Source organism: Ahaetulla prasina, chromosome 12, assembly GCF_028640845.1.
Source record: "Ahaetulla prasina isolate Xishuangbanna chromosome 12, ASM2864084v1, whole genome shotgun sequence".
Taxonomy (NCBI): Eukaryota; Metazoa; Chordata; class Lepidosauria; order Squamata; family Colubridae; genus Ahaetulla; species Ahaetulla prasina.
This window is the reverse complement of record NC_080550.1, coordinates 8,618,355-8,642,138: the sequence shown is the minus strand read 5'-3', so window position 1 is coordinate 8,642,138 and position 23,784 is coordinate 8,618,355. Positions and strand designations below refer to the sequence as shown.

Genomic DNA, 23,784 nt, shown 5'->3' with positions numbered 1-23,784 from the left:
CTTCCTTCTGTTGCCTCCGCCTATCCAGTCTTCTGATGCGAGGGTCACTCCAATCAGCAGCTGTTGGAAATAAACTTTCCTCAGGCTCACATGCTGTGGAGGAGGGGGAGGGGTCTAGCTGCTCCGTTTGCCTGGGCATGGAGCCAGGGCTGGGGCCGGGGGGTGCTCCCTCCTCTGCAGCCTGCTTGGGCATGGAGCCAGGGCTGGGGCCGGGAGGTTCCCCCTCCTCTTCAGCTTGTCTGGCCATGGAGCCAGGGCTGGGGCCGGGAGGCATACATTCCTCCATGTTCGGGAGCAGATAAGAAGGCCCCGGCTGCTGTGAGAGCGGGCAAGACACAACAGGATAAAAGGCAGGAGGTGGAGATGAATAGAAGTGGCAGACAACTCTTCATCTCCCTGCCAGACAGACTTGCTAGCCTGCGGTGAGAGAGAAAATTTTTGTCAGGGCTGCTGGTGCTTCTAATAAAGGAATCGATGCTTCAACTACAGAGGGTTTGTCGTGTTTGGAGGGCTGGGTCAGAACAGATAAGTAGAGAGGAAGGATGGGGGATAAATTTGGAGAAGATAGTCGAACATGCTGAAGGGATATACTAGATATACAATTTTTGTTGTTTTTACTTCAGCAAGCCATCAAGAGCAAGCTATTAAAAAACGGCTTTAATTATAATCATTAATCTAAACACAGCTTTAAAAACGTTAAAAAGATAACCATTAAAAGAACCCCACAGTACAAATGACACGCAAATGTATAAACGATCAAAATCTACCATGTAACCAATCACTTTTTGGGAGTCATATTTCTGAAGATGCACTAAATTCATAAAATATTTTTAGAAGCATTGTTGTTTTAATAACCTCTATGGAATAAAACAGCTGGAAGAATATTAAACAGTTTTCAGAATTCTGGGTGCCAAATTAGTAAGCTCCTTTTAAATTCTCCTGTCCTCCTTCCCGCAAAACTAACTAAAAATTGATGTAGCAAAACAGAATGGTGTTATTAAAGGAAAAGAAATAATGGGGGAAATGCACATACACTTGGAAATTAGTGACGTACTACTACTGTGATACTCTATCCAGATAACTAACTGTGGGAGTAATTCTGAAATATTGATTCATGTCATTGACCCATTACGTAAATGTATCGGGGGGCGGGGGGGGCGGGTCCACAGGATGAGTAATAATGTCACATGTGTCACATCTTTGCACAAATGACACAAACGAGTAATTTCTGCTTCGGTTGCGTGATGCGAATTTAGATTACTCACTGAGATTGATAGAATTAAAGGACGATGTCCATGTGACATCGTTCGACCTTACACACCAGATGTCTATGGATGACTGAACAATTCTACTGCTACGCAGATGACTTTCGGGAACTAATTAGGCTACCTTGTCCTATGGTTGACCTATGTTTTTAAATTAACTTCTGGAAGGAAGGCTAGCCCAGAGAAGCCAGTTCTTCCTATTTATTTGTTCAAGTTGTGAGATACCAAACTTTCTGCCCTAAGTAGCAACATTTGGGGGAAAGAGAAGTTGAGGAGCTATAACATTGCCCAACGACAGCAATGAGTAGAATCCCATGGATCACCCTCTTCACAACTCAAGACTCACTGAGGCTGATTGAGGAAGAACTATAAATCATTTACGGGGATGATGTCCATAAACATAATCCCGTTTATTTCATTCACCGCCCACTTATGACTGCATGACTGTAATTTTGTTGCTTGTATCCTTACGATTTATATTGATATTGTTTCCTGATTGCTTATTTGTACCTTATGACTATCATTAAGTATTATACTTAATAATAATAATAATAATAATAATAATAATAATAATAATAATAATGATAATGATAATGATAATGATAATTAGAACTGCAGAAAAAATAATTGCAACTAACCTGCCTTCCATTGAGGACCTGTATACTGCACGAATCAAGAAGAGGGCCATGAAAATATTTACAGATCCCTCACATCCAGGACATAAACTGTTTCAAGTCCTACCTTCAAAACGACGCTATAGAGCACTGCACACCAGAACAACTAGACACAAGAACAGTTTTTTCCTGAAGGCCATCACTCTGCTAAACAAATAATTCCCTCAACACTGTCAAACTATTTACTAAATCTGCACTACTATTAATCTTCTCATCTTTCCCATCACCCATCTCCTTCCACTTATGACTATAACTTTGTTGCTGGCAATCCTTATGATTTATATTGATATATTGACCATCAATTGTGTTGTAAATGTTGTACCTTGATGAACGTAACTTTTCTTTTATGTACACTGAGAGCATATGCACCAAGACAAATTCCTTGTGTGTCCAATCACACTTGGCCAATAAAAATTCTATTCTATTCTATTCTATTCTTATGATTCTTGATGAATGTATCTTGTCTTTTTATGTACACTGAGAGCCTATGCACCAAAACAAATTCCTTGTGTGTCCAATCACACTTGGCCAATAAAGATGTCTATTCTATTCTATTCTATTCTATTCTATTCTATTCTATTCTATTCTATTCTATTCTATTCTATTCTATTCTAAATTTTTTTCTTGGTGGCTTCTTTAGGGTCATCTTTGGTATCTGCCTTGTAAATTCTAAATTAACTAGTAACAGCAGGCTTTCTGAAAACAAACCTACTTTAACCTGGGTACTCCCTAAATACAATCAAGTTTTGGTACTAATGACAGGTAGAGTAGGGAATGCTAATTTAAGGCAAATAATGGTTATATTGAGTTATAAGAGTTTTATATATCTTATATCGCCCTGTATTTTAAAACTAGAAACCTATGCTCCCTTCTGGGGCTTTAAATCTGATGAACTGAGTGCATATATTTTTTTTAATTTACGACCGCTTAACAGCGAAGACATGATTAATCTGTACTGTCTTCCTGAAGCAAAAATGGGAAATATACCTGAGTGCAGTCGTTTATAATGAAATTATGACTACGTTGAATTTCTATCAATAGTATTTATTATTATTTGATACAAGCAAAAATTACGGTGTTTAAAAATGATGGTTAACACATTTATTTGCATATTTTGCCTTAGGTAGCACGAACTGACGCAATATTAATAATAAAATGCAATCTCAATTAAAAATAGGGGTGCCTTGCTGCTGATCCTGCCCATACAAACCAGCATTTCTTTTGAGGAGGAGGCATTCAAAAATCTCATGGGCACAATCAATCAAATATGCTCAACCTGAGATTAAGGAAACAGTGCATGAACTCTCTCCACCCATCTGTCTTTTTTTTTTTTTTTTAAAAATAATGGTTCCAATTCCCTTATTCTATATTTCCGTAGTTATCAACACCGAGGATTCCTCTTTAGAACATTTTTAAGAAGTGGGATTTTTTTTTTAAACCCCCAGTTTAAAAACAGAATATAATGAATCAAATTTGTTTCTTTTTATGCCATGTGTCACTTCGAATGTTTATGTCATTTGATCAAGGATGTAGCAAATGAAGAATGCTTGTGGTAAATATTTTCCGTGCAATTATATCAACTTTCAAATCCCAAACACATATGTTCGTAGGAGAGCTCCAGGATGTTGGTTCTTAGGGCTGAAGCTCTCCAGATGTTTGCACAAGAGAAAAGCTAGCTGCTTCTTGGCATTGTTGCAGGGGTGAAATCCAGCAGGTTCTGACAGGTTCTGGAGAACCGGTAGCGGAAATTTTGATCAGTTCGGAGAACCGGTAGCAGAAATTTTGAAGCATGTGCTTTGTGCACATGCGAGCCTTCTGCGCATTCGCCCGGCCTTCCACACGTGTCTTTTGCTTGCTCTCATGCCTTCCGCGCATGTGCCCGGCCTCGAAAAAATGCCTAAATAGGACATCATAGAACCAGGGCAGGAGTGTGGGTTGGCGGGAGAGTGGGTGGGCGAGAATGTAGGTGGGTGGGCGAGAATGTAGGTGGGTGGGCGAGAATGTAGGTGGGTGGGTGGGCCCACCCCACCCGCAATCTCCGCTATCAGTTCACTTGAACTGGTATGAACCGGCTGAATACCACCTCCGATCTTAATTCAAGGCAGCATTCCCAAGCAGGTGTTGGAGCTGATTGCAGGATTGGCAGTTAAGTGCAGTCCCACAAACACATGGAAGGTCGAGGCTGCTATAATATTTTAAGGTGGAAGAAAGATGCATGCACAACTATGGCAAGGAACAAAAAGTTATGCCCTCCCTCCAAGTCCCATTTACTGGTGATATCGTACCTTCCTGACGTGTTTTTCAGGATAGCAAGGGCATCCGGATAGCCATCCATGTTATAATCTCCAATATGAAGAGTGATTGGAAAGGAAATTTCATCTGCGGTCGGATCATTGCTATATGGAACAAAACCCCATACATTTACGCCATCCGAGAAATTCTGCAACACTGGAAACCACTGGAAAGAATAAGAAGAAATGTCAGGGTTCCAAGTAATACATCCATAGCAAGCAAAACTCCGAGGCAGGTAGATTTCTCAAAGAATACCTTCATTGGAATTATCATACTGGCACACAACTGGTGAAAACCGACTCTGAAGTCTCCCGAGGTTTTCACCTAATTAAAAGTTTTTCTACTTTCTCAAAATAATCGGTCACATGGTCCAATCACGGTGCGGACTGGCAGCCGGGGAGCATCACTCTGCCACCAGGTGTGAGAATGTCCTGGCTCCCAAGAGAAAATATTTTGTTTTGGCTACAGAATCCTCTCTGTTTCAAATCCCCCTTCCCTATCCCTCAGCTACCAGTGTGGCAACACTGAAGGGGTCAAAAATGGCTTCGGTCAGGTCAGCTTCTGGGTTGACAAAGAAAAGTGGGGTGGGGGGAATCACAAATGGTCATGATCAGAGGTGGGATTCACTTACCTTCCCTATTACCGGTTCGCAAATGTGAGCGTGCGTGTGCTTGCTTGCTCTTTACACGCGCATTACATCCGGGTGGGTAGGCGGAGCCTCCCGCAGTTGCTGCTACCGGTTCACCCTAACCGGACAAAACCAGCTGAATCCCACCTCTGGTCATGATACGTGGGGCTCTACTGTTGTTGTAAGTCAAGGACTATCTGTACTTCTGTCTTTGCTACAGTAAACATGACTGCTTTGTAAAGTGGCCCCTTATTACTGTGCCTTTGGGGGCAACGTCAAACCTTGATCCTGGCTCATTTTTCATATACTACACGTTCAAATTCAAGAGACAGTAGCAGCACAGCGTACCTCATCCAGTCCCGGCTTAGATAGGTAGATGACACTTTTTTGACAAGCTGTATCTGCACAAGCTGGCAGCAAGTGTTCGGTCTGCCCGTCACCATCTGGCAAAAACAAGAGGAAGATAAAAATAATTCCGCTTAGCGAAACTTACAGAAATGTCCTTTTTATTACTAGGGGGGGAAAAAACCCAACTATGTACACACAGACACAATAAATGTTGGTAAGATGTAAACAAAGGAAACCTCCTGGTAATTAAAGAGAAGTTGTGGACGTGATAAAAGCAAAGAAATATCGGAGTAGGATTCCTATTCGAACATGGAAGGTTCTTCAAGGGAATATAAAGACAAAAAACCAGAAACTTTTCTTTTCGGTTTAATGGAAAAAGACTTGGGGGGGAAAAAAATTCAGAACTTTGATGTTAGGTATGTTGACGGCAGCAAATTACTTTATGCACAAAAATGAAAGGACACTTTGATCCCCACAATGGAAGAAGGGCTGCAAAAGCTGATGGAGTTAGCAAAGCTGGCTAAATTGACTGCTTTGATAAAAGACAAAAACACAATTACTGTTGTTTCTGCTTGGAAACGGCTTCTGGGCTTTGTGCTTGAGATTGGGGCGGGGGGAATGAAATTTTGATTTTGGGTTTTACGGACTAGATAGATTTGTGGATATAGAAATGGCTAGTTAATACTACTATGTAAAAGTAAGAAGCTGAAAAGCTGAAGTTTCTTGTTACTATCTTATTTTACTGCAACAAAGGAAGTCAGAAGTCAGAAGTCAACACCTTTTAGAATAGAATAACAGAGTTGGAAGGAACCTTGGAGGTCTTCTAGTCCAACCCCCTGCTTAGGCAGGAAATCCTACACCACTTCAGACAAATGGTTATCCAACATCTTCTTAAAAACTTCCAGTGTTGGAGCATTCACAACCTCTGGAGGCAAGTTGTTCCACTGATTAATTGTTCTAACTGTCAGGACATTTCTCCTTAGTTCTAAGTTGCTTCTCTCCTTGATTAGTTTCCACCCATTGCTTCTTGTCCTGCCCTCAGGTGCTTTGGAAAATAGCTTGACTCCCTCTTCTTTGTGGCAGCCCCTGAGATACTAGAACACTGCTATCATGTCACCCCTTATCCTTCTTTTCACCAAACTAGACATACCAGTTCCTGCAACCGTTCTTCATATGTTTTAGCCTCCGGTCCCCTAATCATCTTTGTTCTTTCCCTTCCCCTTTCCCTCCCCTATTTTCCCTCCTATTTGTTTTTTCATATTTTTTTGTATTTTATATTATAAACAAACGAAATAATAATAATACTAATAAAGGGAGAAATTGTGATCCTTCACCTTGTCAACTTATTTTTGCAACCCTTCCAAATTGTAATTGTTGTAAAAATTGAGTCAGGCATGATGATACAAGGCAATTGAAATGAGAAGGACAAGGAAGGACTGGGGTGTTGCATTCATAATTCTAAGTAACTACATTGACATCCTTTATTGTGGGTTTCAGAATGAGCTTCTGACCTGATATTCCTGTATCTGAGAAATATCTCTTACAGTTGCCACAAAGAAAAGGAGACTAGGATATTATCAATTCCCATTTGCATGCTGACTTTATAAATTCTAAATTCCTCTGGTTAAAGGAAAAAAAATTCACATAGCGACTAATTCCAGGGAAAGAAGCAAGTTTCTTTCTGCAAAAATGTGTTTTTTTCCCCCAGGGTTGGGAATATATGGAAGAATGTATGTGTGAAAATTCAGATAAAAAATGCCATTATGTAAGTGCAAAAAATATATTTTACACACAAGTTGCCCTTTAGTCATTTAAAAATTTTTTTTTACAATTTCTTACATTTTTAAGTGGTGTTTTTATGCCTTTTGTCTGCATACTTATGAAATTTAACTGATGTTTATGAGAACATGGCATAAATATTTTTAAGAAGACATAATGCCTCCAACAAGTACTAATTAACTGATCAGGCAATTAAATCAACAGTATAGTTTGAAGACTGTTTAGGCAAATAACTGTAAGAAATTAGAATGCAACATCAGTATATCATGAAAAACATTTTACTATGAAAAAGACTCTAACTAAATAGAAACCATCATGATGATGATGATGATGATGATGATGATGATGATGATGATAATAATAATAATAATAATAATAATTTAATTTGTATACCGCCCTTCTCCCGAACTGCTGTGTTTCCCCGAAAATAAGACCCTGTCTTATATTTTTTGAACCCTGAAATAAGTGCTTGGCCTTATTGCCATGCACTCAAAAGCCCGATTGGACTTATTATCAGGGGATCTCTTATTTTGGGGGAAACAGGGTATTTAAACAAATACTTTCCGCAGATATGGATCAAATTGAATCAGTAATGAGTAATACGGTAATCATCACATATTTTTAAAAACCCATGCTTATCTCATCATCTCTAAAAACTTACCAAAAAAGTTTTCAGATTGTACTTTATATTATAAATACAGATACTATATTTATATTTGCAAAAAGGTCATTTGTTTATCCTTTGCTGTCTACCGTGTTTTCCCGAAAATAAGACCGGGTCTTATATTAATTTTTGCTCCAAAAGACGCATTAGGGCTTATTTACTGGGTAGGTCTTATTTTGGGGGAAATACGGCACTACATGCATCCATCTGGCTGACAATCTTAACTGGGGCTTATTTTGGGGGTAGGGCTTATATTACGAGCATCCTGAAAAATCACGCTAGGACTTATTTTCCAGTTGGATCTTATTTTCAGAGAAACAGGGTACTCTGAATCAGTCAAACAAAACGTTTGTTATGGTCTCCTTGATTGCTGTTCTGTTCTGTTTGCCACCTACTGAGATAACTTTTATGTTCCTATTCGGTTCAATTTTCATTTTTAAATAAAAAACCTCCTAGGGCTTTGTCCCTTTTAATTAGGGATGTAAATACCCCAGCAGGTGACAGCAATGGAGACAGGATTATATTAACACCTCATCATTGCCTCAATCAACTTTTGGGAGCTTATAAAAATATGACTAGGTAGCCTTGCCAAGCTTATTAAGTGAAAATACTGTAAGCAGATGTTATAATGATTTAAATATATCACCCACCGAAAGCTTGAGGTAACTAATAATTGTTTAATGAAAGTCTAGGAGGCAAATTTGAGACCTACCCATAAAGAACTCTAAAAGGAATTCTAGCTATTCATAGAAGAATTGCAGATTTATTATTCTGAATAGGATATGTAATGGCGTATCCTATTATGCCAAATTGTTATATTATCGCAAAAGCTATCCAACGTTAAAACAAGTGGAGGGGAGTGGGCAGGATGAGGGGGTCTGGAATTAACAGTCCTAAAAAGATCTGTTGTTCAGGTCAAATAGAATTAAGGATTTATATTTACATAATAGAATAGAATAGAATAGAATTTTATTGGCCAAGTGTGATTGGACACACAAGGAATTTGTCTTGGTGCATATGCTCTCAGTGTACATAAAAGAAAAGATACGTTCATCAAGGTACAACATTTACAACACAATTGATGATCAATATATCAATATAAATCATAACAACCGGCCTATGAACCCCCTCAAGAATTTAAATCGACTGCACAACCAACCAGCAACAACACCGACCCTCAACCAATTAATAAATGTATATAATATAAATTTATGTATGGCTTTATAAAAAAATAATCACAGCATCTCAATTCACAATGTTCTTCCCCTTGGGATTTCAAGGCATAATGCCTGTGACTTAAAAAACGATTTTAGCATTCTGAATCTGGCTCTCCCTTAAAGGTTAACGGCACTTTCTGACAGATTAAACTGTTGCTTTGCATATCTAAGAGTCAAGAATTTAATGTTGGGTATTTATTAAAAAAAAAATAGCGCCTGCCCGCACGTACACACAGACACACACAGCTCCCCGAAGAAAGTTCTAATTTGATGCATCTTGAAAATGTGCAGTTTCTTCTCTCCACTGATGCCTCTTTAGAAAACTCTGGGTTGATCTAAACTAAGAGGCGTAGACGTCTATGGAGATTCTCAGTCATCCAGGTCAGGGGTCTCCAATCTTGGCAACTTTAAACCTGGAGGACTTCAACTCCCAGAATTGTGTGAGTTGACATCCGCCAGGCTTAAAGTTGCCAAGGTTGGAGACCCCTGATCCAGGTCATGGCTGTCTGAAAGGTGCTTTTTTCAAGAGGCAACGGGACTTTCTGATTTTTCTTTGAAAGCATCTCACTTCTCATCCAAGAAGCTTCTTCAGCTGAAGAAGTTTCTTGAATGAGGAGCAAAACGTCTTCAAAGAAAAACCAGAAAGTCCAGTTGCCTCTTGAAAAAAAAAAGCACCTTTGGGACTTAGACTAAAAGGTAAAAGTTCCCCTGTCTAGTCGAGTCTGACTCTAGGGCACAATGCTTATCTCTGTTTCTTGGCCAACGGAGCCAGTGATGTCTGAGGACAATTTTCATCGCCATGTGGCCAGCATGGCTATATGCGAAAGGCACATGGAACACACTGTTGCCTTCCCACCGAAGTGGTACCTATTTATCTACTTGCATTTGCATGCTTTCGAACTACTAGGTCAGTGGTTCTCAACCTTTATAGTGCTGCAACACCTTTAATACAATTCCCCAAGATGTGGCGACCCCTTTAATACAATTCCCCACGATGTGGCGTCCCCAACCATAGAATTATTTTCATTTTGAATTTATCGCGCCTGAAGCCGTATTGGCTAGCGATCTGAACTGCTTGCGATTGCCTTGAGGACGGAGGCATTAAAGTGGAGACTCCTCCCCTATTAAGTTTATGGCGCCTGAAGCCAGATTAGGCTAGCGATTGGGAGTGATTGCAGCTGGCTTGAGAGGGAGACATCAGAGCAAAGATTTCTCTCTTTTTTAATTCATCGTGCCTGAAGCCGAATTCGGCTAGCGATTTGAAGAGCCTGCAGTTGGCTTGTGGAGTCAACCATTGGAGCGCGATTCTTTGACTCGCAATTATACTTCCCATATTTCCGATGGTCTTAGGCGACCCCTGGCTAATCGTCATTCGAGCCCCAACGGGGTCCCAACCCACAGGTTGAGAACCACTGTGCTAGGTGGACAGGAGCTGGAGCAAGGAACGGGAATTCATCCTGTCATGAGGTGCTCCGGTCACAAACACAGGCTGTCGGCTCTCCAGCTGACAAGCTCAGCATCTTTAACCACCGAGCCATCACACCTCGGCTTAGAGTAAATCAAGACTGAAACAAGTATTTGTATTTAATTGGGAGTAACTTGTCTCACCGAATGGACTCTATCCAAGTGGGATTTCAATTAATTTTCCTTTGAGACAGTTAGGATTGTGGGTGGCCTTCATTTCACCTGGGATGAGGCCAGAGAATAATGAAATGTCAATATTTATGTCTAAGTCTTTACAGTAGCTTTATTGTTTTCACGCCATTGATTTGTTGTTATTTTACTATTGCAATTGTGTTTTTGCAACGCATTTTGCCTCGGTAGAAAAAAAACATTGATGAAAAACTCAAGACACAAATGTACACTTTAGTTCGTGCTTACAACGAGAATGAAGCTTTTTATTAAACCTAAAACTTAGTTTAGTAGCAGCTCCCAAATGAGTTTTTAACTCCAACAGTGGAAGATGAATACATTCCTAAATTGAAATGGTCTCTGGACATTATCAGTAACTTTATTAAAATGTATTTTAATCAGTCCAGGCTCAAGTTACTTTAACATGTAAAGACACCATAGATGCTGCAGCCCCAAAATGGATAACCACCAAGGACATGCTATAATAAAAATAAGTCATAGGACAACTAATTTAGCAGTTATTAATGTTCACTGCGCCGAAGTGGCTGAAACGGTATCTCTCAGTTTTGTTAATGCTGAAATATTGTTTTAAAAACAGAAGTTTAAATTAAAATTTAACATGGAGACTAAAGATGTATATATTTTTTTAATTCGCTCAATGAAGAGGAGCGCAAGAGATTGAGAATGGGTTTCACAGAAGAGGAAATTGCTCATTTATGCTATGGGCTTGGTCTTCCTCCCCCATGCTGCTATTTTCTATTAAGGAAATTGGCTTTTCTGTGTACTTGCTTTTGGATTTTCCATTAAACTTAAATCGCTAAAGACTGTTTTGGGAATGAGTAACAAGCAATTTCATGGGAGATCAAAACAGCCACAGCAGCGATGGCTCTTTCTAGATCACGCTTATTTATTTGAGGGATCCTTGGTGTTCTCTGAGCTTGTCTGTTTTCTTGCAAACGTTTCATTACCCAAACTAGGTAACATTCACACTGAAAAATGTATACATATTCGAAGAAAAAATATTGTACTATACCAGGTGGGCCTTCTCTCTCTCGGTTCCCCTGGATTTTACAGTTGCCACCGACTGTCCTGTCAGAGTACAGGTAGTCCTCGACGTATGACAACTGAGCCCCCATTTTTGTTGTTAAGCCAGACATTTGTTAAGTGAGTCTTGCCCCATATGACAATTTTTCTTGCCACGGTAATTAAGTAAATCACGGCAGTGGATAAGTTAGTAACCCGGTTGTTGAGTGAATTTGGCTCCCCCATTAACATTGCTTGTCAGAAGGTCGCAAAAGGGAATCACGCGACCCTGGGAAACAGCAACCGTCATAAATATGAACCCTGTCAGGCCTGGAAGCCATCTTTTATACTGGGCCTTCAGACCGGCCACATTTACTACTGTGGGAAATTGGGAAGGGGGATTGTATGGAACATGGGTGATATATAGTCAGGGGTAGGCTTCAGATCCTTTAGCAATGGGTTCGCTGCCCCGTTGCTAGGTGGGCGTGGCCATGATGGGCGTGGCCATGTCATCGCCTGCACCACGGAAGGGGGGGCATTTTTCGCCCTCCCTAGGCTCTGGAGGTTTTCTTTGACCCTCCGGGAGGGTGAAAACAACTTCACTCGGGGTCTGGAGGCCCTCCGGAGGCCGGAAACAGCTCCGTTTCTGGACTTCTGGAACTTCCGGTAGGCCTGCTTTTTGCCCTCCCAGACCCTTCACACAGACCCTGCACTTACCTAGAATGATGAACGGGCCATGTGGAGATTCCAGGGAGGGGCAGGGCGAGGTGGGAGGGACAGGGAGGGGCATGGCCAGCCAAGGGTGGCATTTGGGAGTTCGCTGAACCCTGGCAATCCTTGACTAGAGGATTGCCTGAACCTTGCCGAACCCCCAGGAGTATATAGTCATAACAACATTCTTTTCTCAGAGGTTCAAGGACATCTTGCCCTGCAGCTGGGTGGCTGGAACTGGGAGGCATCTCCTGTTGGGAAGGACCATATGATGGAGTTTTGGGTGTTGGGCAGCGACTTGAACTTTCCTTTGGGTAGGGAAAACCCGGAAGCTTTCAGATTCGGGTTTTCCCAGATGTGCCCACATAACATTTCTAATAAAATGGAAACTTTGAGGAAACTCAACCCTCGGAGATTCCTTTCGTTGGGGGTGTCACTTGGAACCCTGACAAACCCTTTGCCAAGGATCTGACTTCTGATCATTTGACCATGGGGAACCGTGAAAAACCGTGAAAAAAACAGCTCACTTTTTTATTTTCCAGTGCCGTGGAATGGTCACTAAATGAGCTGCTATAAGTCGAGGACTACTTGTAGGGTGGCTGTTATTATCTTTGATACGATACCGTGGCTTAAAATGTATAACTCCAAATGGCACAAAACTGTTACATGCTTGGAAGCCTTGCTTAGAATAGTCTCTCTCCCTCTCTCCGGCATCTTTTGAATTTTAAGCGAATTCATCTCTTCTTAAAAATACGGCTTATTTCTAAAATTACATCTGCCCTTTGGCTGTCAAGGAGCTAACACTTGGTGCGATGAAATTCTAATCAGATTAACTTATTTACATCTCTCATAAATAAACAAATGTATTTGATGTAGGCTTCATGCTTATTAGCATTCATGGCATTTTCCAAGACCATCTGCTTTTGAGGAATCACGAACAGCTCTCTGTGACAGGTTGATAGAAACCCCCCGCCCCCCAAAAAACAAGGATTATTTATATTTATATATTTATAAACATCGCCAAGACACTTCCAATTTTACGCGGGAGAAAACCCGAATAACCAAAGACCTATATACAAACATCCGCGAAAACCTCAGAAAACATATATATATATAGATATATATATATATATATATATATAAATATAAATATATATAAATATATATGTATGTATGTATGTATGTATATATACACACACACACACACATATATATGCATGCATGTATATAAACAGTAAAGGTTCCCCTCATACATATATGCTAGTCGTTCCCGACTCTAGGGGGCGGTGCTCATCTCCATTTCAAAGCCGAAGAGCCAGCGCTGTCCGAAGACATCTCCATGGTCATGTGGCCGGCATGACTCAACGCCAAAGGCGCACGGAACGCTGTTACCTTCCCACCAAAGGTGGTCCTTATTTTTCTACTTGCATTTTTTTTACGTGCTTTTGAACTGCTAGGTTGGCAGAAGCTGGGACAAGTAACGGGAGCTGACCCCGTTACACGGCAGCACTAGGGATTCGAACCGCTGAACTGCCGACCTTCCTATCAACAAGCTCAGCGTCCTAGCCCCTGAGCCACCACATCCCTTATATATTTATATTTATTTATTTATTTATATATATAAATAAACTCTCAAACCTACATGGGAAAAGACCCGAATATGCCAAGACCTACACATACACATACACATACACACACACACACACACACTTCACTTGCCTATAGTGGATCTTCTTTTTAAAGAATGGAACAGTTTATGTAAACATTGCCGCTAGCTGCCCAAAATCCCTAGCAGATTTGGTAGGGATTCTATGCAAATAGAATAATTAAAATAAAATCTCGTTTTAATCTGATATTGGTTTGTTCTATAGCAAGAGTTACAGTTCAGAGACTCCCTGGACACTTACTCAGGAGTGATGGTATTTAATTAAAGGTCAAACATAAATGCATGAACATATTTATGGGGCTTATTTAGAAGGGGACAGATTAGGGTAGGATGCTGCTGGTGTTTATTTGCAAATAAACAGGCACCATTCTTTCTTAGGACAAATAACACTTTCAAGATCTTGGGTTAATCAACTCTTACACTTAATCTTCGCCAAAAGGCCAAGAAAAAATCTACTTAATCAAATCTTCTCCCTCACTTTTAGAGATATTAGAAAACAGATGATGAGAACAATTCTGGCTGGGAAGATCAAAGTATGCAGATAATTCCTTGACATTTTAAAAACCAAAACCTCAGCTCAGTTTCGTCTCACCTTTGGTTACTGACCAAGATTTAGATGGGAAATTAACGTAGAGTTCACTTTATATTCTGATCAGCAGAAACAAAATGGGGGAGCAATTATGTTCCTTTTTAACAGAAACCAGATTCTGAAATTGGACTTTTAAGTTTTATTATTATTATTATTAGTAGTAATTTGAACGTTAATCACACTAAATACGCAATAAGCTATTTTAACAAGGACATAAAATAAAAAGTGATAACAACATTGATGATCCGATACAAAATAAGGTTAAGAATTAACACATAAAGCACCTGGTGTCATAAATTTAATAACAATTAAATTGCTAAAAACATATACTAATTCCTAATTTGGCTCTTAATTAAAAGCAAAAGTATTATTTCTCTCCACAAAAAAAAAAAAAAGTTCAAAATTAGATTCCCAGAAAGTTAAGAAAATTTAATCATCGTTATTTATGTTTTAAAACATAGGCATGTTTCATCAAATTTTAATAAGCTCTGTAATTTCAATATTACATGTATGGTTCAGATATTAATTGATAAAGTGCTTATAAAACATTTTAGCAACGTAACATTTAGAAAGTTAAGAGTTTTTTTAAGGAACAGAACAAAATGGCATTGTCACCCTAATAATTTCTACTGCATAAACAGGCATTCTTGCATACACAGAAAATGCCTAGAAATCAGATATTTGAGAGAAGGAAAAAGGAATCTCACCAAAATCAGCAAATACTGATTGTCCTACAACAACCGCATCCTTCGGTTTTTCCTTTATGTGTTGAGGTTTGGCAAAATCTCCATCCTGTCAATAAAAATATAATAACCCATATAACCCACGGCGAACAGAAAAAACATGATGTTTTATCGAATTTGGGTTTTTTATTGTTGCATACTTTCAATCATTTCATAAACTAGCTTAAAGATTTGGGAATTTGAGAAACCATGGTTACAAATATCTTGATTTAGCCTTAGCTTGCAAAAGCGTTCCATATGTGAATTAAAGATTTGGACAGAAATATTAATAGACAACTTGGGCCCTAATGAAATCAGTTTTCAGTGTTAACTACAGTATTGAATCAAATGGATTATTAAGGGGAAGAATCAATTTTAGTAATAATTGTGTCAACCAATAATTGCTGATACTCCTTGCACTCAAGGAAGAAGAAAAAAAATATACGAATGAAAATAGCTTTCCAAAAATTATATTAGTATTTTATGGTGATTGCTTACTCTCTTAGATTTACTGACCTAAATGAACAAAATTCAATGGGGAACAAAGAACAAATTCAATAAGGAAAAACGAAAAAGGGAAGATATACAGATATAAAGTATTCAGATTAGCTATTAGTCCTCTGTACTATAGAACAGAACAGCAATGAAAGACCTCTGGACTTCAATTCCCAGAATTCACCATGCTGCCTGGGGAATTCTGGGATTTGAGGTCCACAGGTCTTAAAGTTGCTAAGGTTCGATACCCCTGCCCTAGACTTTCATTGAAACCTTAGCAGCCAGAAAGGAATATGATTTCTCAGTTAAATACTTTTTCTCCATTTTTCCAGTAGAGAAAAGAAAAAAAATTGTCCCACTGGAATCCAACAGGTTCTGACAGGTTCTGGAGAACTGATAGCGGAAATTTTGAGTAGTTTGGAGAACTGGCAGCGGAAATTTTGAGAACCGGCAAATACCACCTCTGGCTGGCCAGAGTGGGGTGGGAATGGAGATTTTGCAATATCCTTCCCCAAGGAGTGGAGAAGGAATGGGGATTTTGCAGTATCCTTTCCCTGGAGTAGGGTGGGAATGGAGATTTTGCAGTATCCTTCCCCTGCCACACCCACCAAGCCACACCCACAGAACCGGTAGTAAAAAAATTGGATTTCACCACTGACTGGAACCAATATATAAAGTATGGGCCCTGCCACAAGAAGGAAGTACCAAAATAAGGAACTTTTTTTTTTATTTCCCAAAATTACCCTGTTGACCATTCAAATGCCATCAATCCTACATAGGAGATTGCTGTGGGAGTCTTCTTCAACACATAACATATAGGGTCTACTGAGTGGCTTAATTGGCATCCATGCTAGATTGCTGCTCTTCAAGTGGCATTCAGAAGATCAAAACTAGCACTGACAATGGTCGGTAAGGTGCAGATTGGTTACTCCTGAATTCACGACAACCAGCCCTGACTTCATGAATACATCGGAATATAATTATTCCCGACTTCACACGATGAGAGTCTGTTTACCTGATTCACCCATATCTCAAACTGAGCTTCTCCAGATTTGGACAACGTTGTCAGGAACAAATCTGTTAAGACACAAGGGACATAAATCAACCAGGATCGATATATTCGGAACTCACATTTTAAAATGAGTATTCAATTCCACCAAGTACACGTCGCCTGATCCTAAAAGCTGTATCGATGACTCTTCCTACTTCCATATCATCTCCAGAGCATTTGGGGATTAGCTGAGGACCCCCTGCTATTTCTCTCTCAAGTAGACCAGGCTTCTGAACTTAAGAGTGCATGGATGGAGATGGCGGGCCTTTATTTACTTATAGACTTGACTTTTTGATTGCTGACAGATTGATTGTTTTTAAATATATTGAGTTTGCTGGAAACCATAGAAGAGGGATTGAGAGGCAGAAGGTTAGCTGCTGGCCCATTTCTTCTTTGACCCAGGGCCAAGAGAAGTTCCCGCTGGAGACAGTCTGTATCACCACTGGCCTTCTTCATGAGACTTTGGCAAGATGCTAAGACTTCAAAAGGATCTCTGAAAGGCAACAAATCTGCTTCTTAACTTTCCATAATGGTTTATTTTTTTCCACCCCATTTCTATTTATTTTTAAAATGGAGGCTAGTTAAAAAGTAGCTTTATCATGGCATGCGATTTAAAAAACCAAACCAAACCATGAATATAAAATCTTTAAGTCTGTATTTGTTTTTCTTAGAACCAGCCAAGGATACAATAGTTGTGGCATTTAGTTACTGGGTGGGTGGTTGGAATTTAGAAAAGGCAAAGGAAAAAAAGAAAGAAAGAAAACAAGAGAGCCAAACCACAAAGAACTAAGAAAAAAATAATAATTTAAATGTCAAAGAGATTTACCAAGTTAGCAGTACAAATGGTACTTGAAAGGAAATATATCTTCCCTCTATTGGTAATCCCTTTCTTCTCTTTGATACATTTTTTCAGAACTGGCATTCTAAAAAATTCTAGGACACATCAGGTAAGTACTTTAAAATGAGGACAAAACCAGAACAAAGGCATGAAATGGGGTGGAAGAGCTAAGATGATTTGGGATACAGATTGTTTTTTGTTGGATAGACAGAATGACGGTCACACCGTAACTCGAGTTATGACCCCAGCAACTTACAACACAAAATTCCGGGCTCAACTGTGGTCAGAAGTGAAGAACTACCTGTTGTGCCCCGTCCTCCCTCCTCTCCTCAGCCGGGCCCCTCCCATCTCTACCCGGGCCTGTTATCAGACTCTGAGTCTGATAATGAAGATGAACGGCCTGTCATGCCTCCAGCCCCCGGCCCCGGCCCCATGCCCAGAGACGATGTCAGGAGTGAACAAACAAGCCCGATAACCTTCACTCCTACAGCGTGTGAGCAGGAAGCCAGCCACGTGCTGGAATTACTGACAGCAGATCCAGCTGAAGAGAATTCAAAGTGGGAGGATCCTCGCTTCCGGAGATTTGAGAGGCGACGCCAGCAGAAGGAAGGGAGGGGCAGGCCTGGATAAATGCTGAGTCATGGAGCCACACCCCACAGCCTATATAAAGGACCTGCTTTTGGCATTCCAACCTTGAGTCAAGCAAAGTCTCATCTAGTTTGCTGCTATCGGACTCTGTTGCTGAAGTCACAACTTGGACTCCTGCCTGCTCTGAGAAACCTCAAAGGAATTTGGCAAGCTGCAGAGGCTTCGTTGCCATGTTTGATACGGAGTTCCTTGACCCGGTCGTCGGAGGGGGAGGGGGATACGACATCACCTGTGTGAATGTCTTTTAGCAGACAGATATTATATTAGTTTTGATGGACATGTTATAAAGATCACGTGATGACCCGGGGCGTGGCACGAAGGCAACAGAGCCAGAGAACCAGTATGAGTCCCTTTATTGGCACCAACTTTGCCCCCAACGTCCAGTTTACTCTCCGGCCTGGAGAAAAGCTCTCCCACAAATCTGTAGCAGCTTCTGGCTGCAGATACTCCATTCCAAACGCTGTAAGTAGAATGACTGCAATCAATCACTCCAGCAGGGCAAGATAATGAGTCTCAGAAGGGAAGAGTAATTCCAGCAAGAAAAGATAAGCACCCAGTAGCACTGGCACTAATTCAAACAGTCAGAAGGAATGCCAGGAATGCAGGCCACAACTCTCAACACTAGATGAATTCAGTGTTTGTTCCCGACAAACGCCCCTCCCAACTGCATCTCCTTTAAACTCCATCTCCAGGTGTGCCTTGTGAAGGGAATCGGGGCCCTTTCCTTCCTTGTAAGCCACACAACCCATGTTGCTCTCTTCTCCGTTCTTCCTTGCGTGCCCTAGGATGAGGAGGGAGTGGGCCTTGGCCTTCATCTGAACCCCCTCTCCCTTGTTCTACCTCTCCCCTGCTCTGCCCAGCCTGACTTTGCCCTTCCCCAGTTTTCTCCACAGCCAACGGAGCCACTCTCCCGTTGTCAGTTATTTGGCTTCCGTCTCAGATTCAGACTCCAACGGGGGTATGACAGATCAATGAAGATTTTTCTTTTGGGATTTTTATCATTAAGTCATTTTTCTGAGGCCTGACAACCATCGTTTGAAACCAAAGATCTTCCAATTAGCCACAAGCTATGAATAACTCTACTACACCTGAGTGAGCTCTTGAAGTTTATACTTATGTTCAGTGGTGTATAAACTAAACATTACTGTAAGCAAACCAATTAATTCCCAATTTGCATCCTCACAAAAAACAAAGCCTTACTGAGCAAGAACGGTACAAAGGTAATCGTGTAGCACAACATTAGCACCCACACACTTTTCAAATTGCATTTTCCAAAGTTCCTGAAATATAATTGCATGCTGGTAGAGCTTTTTGTTACTTAATATTATCCTTCTGATTCATTACTTAAACATATTGGGTTTTTTTTAAAAAGGTGTTTTTCAAAACAATATTTTCAAGGCAGGAATATAAATTATGAACAGTCTCTTCCCTCCCCCCCCCCCCAGCTTTCTATTAGGTGTTTTTCTTCCATCACCTTCAAATGTATTGGTGGAGTTGTATCAGATTGGGAAATGATGCACTGGGATGAAGCAAATAGATAAAAACGATGATTTCCATCTTCATTGGACCATGGTGCTGCTGCCAGTCAACCAAGAGTCCCTGTACCACTGAATGCCTTATTTAGTGGGCACCTTTGAGTCGGTCTTGACTTCGGGCAACTACAAATCCATGTAATTTGTAGTTACCTCTCGCCTGGATTACTGCAATGCTCTCTACATGGGGCTCCCCTTGAAGAGCACCCAAAGGCTCCGGTTGGTTCAGAATGCAGCTGCGCGGGTGATAGAGGGAGCCACTCATGGCTCCCATGTGACACCACTCCTGCGCAGGCTGCACTGGCTGCCTGTGGTCTTTCGGGTGCACTTCAAGGTGATGGTTACCACCTTTAAAGCGCTCCATGGCTTAGGATCGGGTTACCTATGGGACCACCTACTGCCACCATTTGCCTCCCACCGACCCGTGCGCTCTCACAGAGAGGGACTCCTCAAGGAGCAATGTGTGATTGCAGAAGCACGAAGCTGAAGCCTGAAGATGACGAATGAGACTTCGTCGAAACGTCGCCAAGTCACTTCCAATTTTACGCGGGAGAAAACCCGAATAACCAAAGACCTACATACAAACACCCGCGAAAACCTCAGAAAACAAATATATATATATATATATATAGATATATAGATAGATAGATAGATAGATAGATAGATATAGATATATTTATATTTATATTTATATTTATATTTATATTTATATTTATATTTATATTTATATTTATTTATTCAGGGCTGCTGTTCTACCACTTCTTGTTTTACAACAATCCTAGACAGTAGTTTTATTGCTAGTTATGACGCAAGTGAGGCCTGACTGCATCTTAATATTATCTATGCTTACAGTATTCTCTAACAAATCTGTCTCTTTAGTGGAATAAAGACATTATCATTCGTGGTCCAAAAGGAAGAAGAAGAAAGGAATGCATGGAGGCGGCAATTTGCAGTACAAAGGGAAACACAATTGCTGTGTTTTTCTCTAAATGATTATCCCTCACATGCCTTTTCCCAGAACCTGCTACAGATATTCTCCTGAATAAAGAACCAAAGTACAGTACCTGGATTCCCCCACCTCCCCGGCACAATGCCTGCATGGATTGTGGCTTAAGACGTGAAAACACAGATGCCTTGCATCTAGGTCAATTGCTGTGGGGTAAAAATCTTTCGAAGCCAGCCACTCGGTTTTCCTCTCCAACACATTCCTTTCATTTATTTCAACAGAAGGTATCAATTGTGACAGTTGTGTGCTTCTTTTCCACCATTACAAGCCATTTAACCCAAGTCACTGAACTTTGAGATACATACATTGCATTTCCAGATGCATTTTTTTCTATGCTCGGGGAAACATGGCAATTAACTGGCAGTTTGCAAGTTTCCTTCCTTCCTTCGTTCCTTTCTTCCTTTTAAAAAGGAGCTGACATACTTTTTTTACGAAATTTCCCTCTCTTTCACTTGGGACATTTGGATTTTAGACAGAACCTGAATGCCTAATGTAGTGTAGGAAGTTAGCACCCACCCCTCTCCAAGAAGAATGAGATATTTTAGGAAATATTAAAAAGGCAGCATATATTTCCCTGGATGAGAAATGGAGAAACATGTTTTAAAGACAAAGCAGCTCCCACCTTCCTGCCTCCCCTCCCAACTTTGTCAATGGGCCAGAGGCAGAAACCCAACCCCTCCCCTCCACCTTTGTCAATAGGACCATCATCTGCAACACAATAGGACCCATCTAGCAACAGAAACTCACCACATGGCCCCTGGGGAGATTACATCAGCCAGCAAGGCTAGCTAAGACCCCACCCCCACCCCCTGGGACTCTGACAACCAATCAGGATACTTTTCCTGTGCCCCAGGGAGTTCAAAGCTCAGAGAGGGCATAAAACCAAGGCGCGCTCAGCATCTTGGCTCTTTTTCTGTTCAGGAACTCAAGCCATGTGATCCTGTCCACCATGAAACCATCTTTCCAAGCAGTCTCCATGTTTCCAGTGTCTTTTTCCCCACTTGGAACTGAACCCAGAAGGACATTTCTTCCAACACTTTTTTTATAAAATTTCCCTCTCTTTCACCCGGGACATTTGGATTTTAGACAGAACCTGGATGCCCAATGTAGCACTGTGACATATTCTTTGGTTTCTTGCCTCGTTTTTTTTAACAGATTGTTTTCATTAAAAAAAAAAATCGCCTTTATACCTCAAGCCAAAGGGACTGGCTTTAAACATCAGCTGCCTCTGGGTCCCACATAGATCCACAGAGAGATTCTTAAGAAATAAAATTTTAGGTGGCCGTAGCTCAGCAATGGGGTTTATTTTTTTTACCGTGCCCTGATACTTTGTAAGCTCTGTGACTTGCCCTACCCATCAAGGGAAGCGTTTGTAAAGTGTCTATAAGAGGATGTCAAAATTGTAACGATGATAATAAAGGCTTAAAAACTTCTAAGTCCGTGATGGCAAACCTATGGCACGCATGACAGAGGTGGCGCACAGAGCCCTCTCTGTGGGCACATGCACCGTTGCCAGCTGCTCTTCTGGTTTCTGGCGCACACACGAGTGCTGGTCAGCTGGTTTTCACGAGCACCGGAACACAGTTTTCGGCTGTCACGGCCTTCTGCAACCCTCTGCCAGCGAAAACGGAGCTCTGTTTTCATTGGTAGAGGTGCTATGGGCCGTTCCTTCGCTGTTTCCAGGGCGGCCCCGCGGGTCAGATGTAAGCACCCTGCAGGCTGGCCCGCGGGGCTGCCCTGGAAACAGCAAAGGACCAGCCTGCGGTGCCTCTGCCAGGGAAAATGGAATTCGGGAGGGCTGCAAGCTCGGGAGTAGCAGAGTAATTGGGCCACCCCATTTGCCCAACACGAGTGACCACTGCCCATGTCCCCCTGGCCACGCCCACCCCAGCCATGCCCCACCCACCCACCCAAGGTCATACACAACCCTGATGCGGCCCTCAATGGAACCGAGTTTGTCTATTCTCTCGATCTCAGTTGATGATGAGCTTCTTTGAAGCTTCGTTGTTTTCTCAAAGCTTAAGGAAGCCTCTGAGCAGGCCTTGTGTTGTTTTAGTTCTACAAAGGATTGTGTGTGGGGTATGTGTGTGTGGAACTGCTGTGAGACTACAGCAATGTAATTGCCACTTTGCTCCTTTGCCGAAAGACAGGGTAATCACAAAATTAAGCTATGACAACATAAGGGCGGGGAAAAATTGCAGCAAAACCGAAGAGAATGAGAAGAGCACAAATACAGCTTGACAATAAAGGCACCTCCCCTCTCTGACACTTACAAAGGAATTTTTAGTTCACAGAGGTTGAGTAAACAACACAAGTGATGATGTTGAGAATACACTGGCAATGTTCCAAAACTCTGTGAACACAAACCACTTCCTTATAAACCAGCTGGCTGAGGAATTCTGGGAGTTGAAGTCCAGAAGTCTTAAAGTGGTTTTTTTTTTGTCACAACAGTATACGCAAACATTGACATAAAAACAACAACATATCATATAAACATATAAACATATATATAGGCTGAAATATATATAAAATATACGCTAAAATATGTATGTATATAAGCAAAAGTATTAATTGGATATAATGAAAGGGAACAATAGGACAGGAACGGTAGGCACTTTTGTGCTCTTATGCACGCCCCTTATAGTCCTCTTAGGAATGGGGTGAGGTCAATGGTAGACAGTTTTTGGTTGAAGCTTTGGGGATTTTGAGAAGAGACCACAGAGTCAGGTAAAGTATTCCAAGCACTGATGATTCTGTTACAGAAGTCATATTTTCTGCAATCAAGATTGAAGCGGTTAACATTAAGTTTGAATCTATTGTTTGCTCTTGTATTATTGTGATTGAAGCTGAAGTAGTCTTTAACAGGAAGGACATTGCAATAGATGATTGAATAGAAGTTGCCAAGGTTGGAGTCCCCTGTTATAAACCTTACGTTCATCTCACTTGTACCTATAAGAAGTCTTATTAGTTTAAACTGCGAGTACTTCATATTCAAGAATATGTG

The 23,784-nt window shown here is 40.9% G+C and overlaps 1 protein-coding gene across 2 annotated transcripts in view; it reads right to left on the bottom strand.

Annotated features, from left to right (window-relative positions):
• ITFG1 (integrin alpha FG-GAP repeat containing 1) overlaps nt 1-23,784 on the bottom strand; it is a 115,384-nt gene that overhangs the window by 69,975 nt on the left and 21,625 nt on the right. For both annotated transcript variants that reach the window (XM_058154772.1, XM_058154773.1), the window contains exons 7-10: nt 16,721-16,782; nt 15,196-15,280; nt 5,208-5,302; nt 4,225-4,397 (exon numbers count right to left, since the gene is read on the bottom strand). In XM_058154772.1, the coding sequence (XP_058010755.1) occupies nt 4,225-4,397; nt 5,208-5,302; nt 15,196-15,280; nt 16,721-16,782 (415 nt within the window). The remainder of the gene's footprint in view (nt 1-4,224; nt 4,398-5,207; nt 5,303-15,195; nt 15,281-16,720; nt 16,783-23,784) is intronic.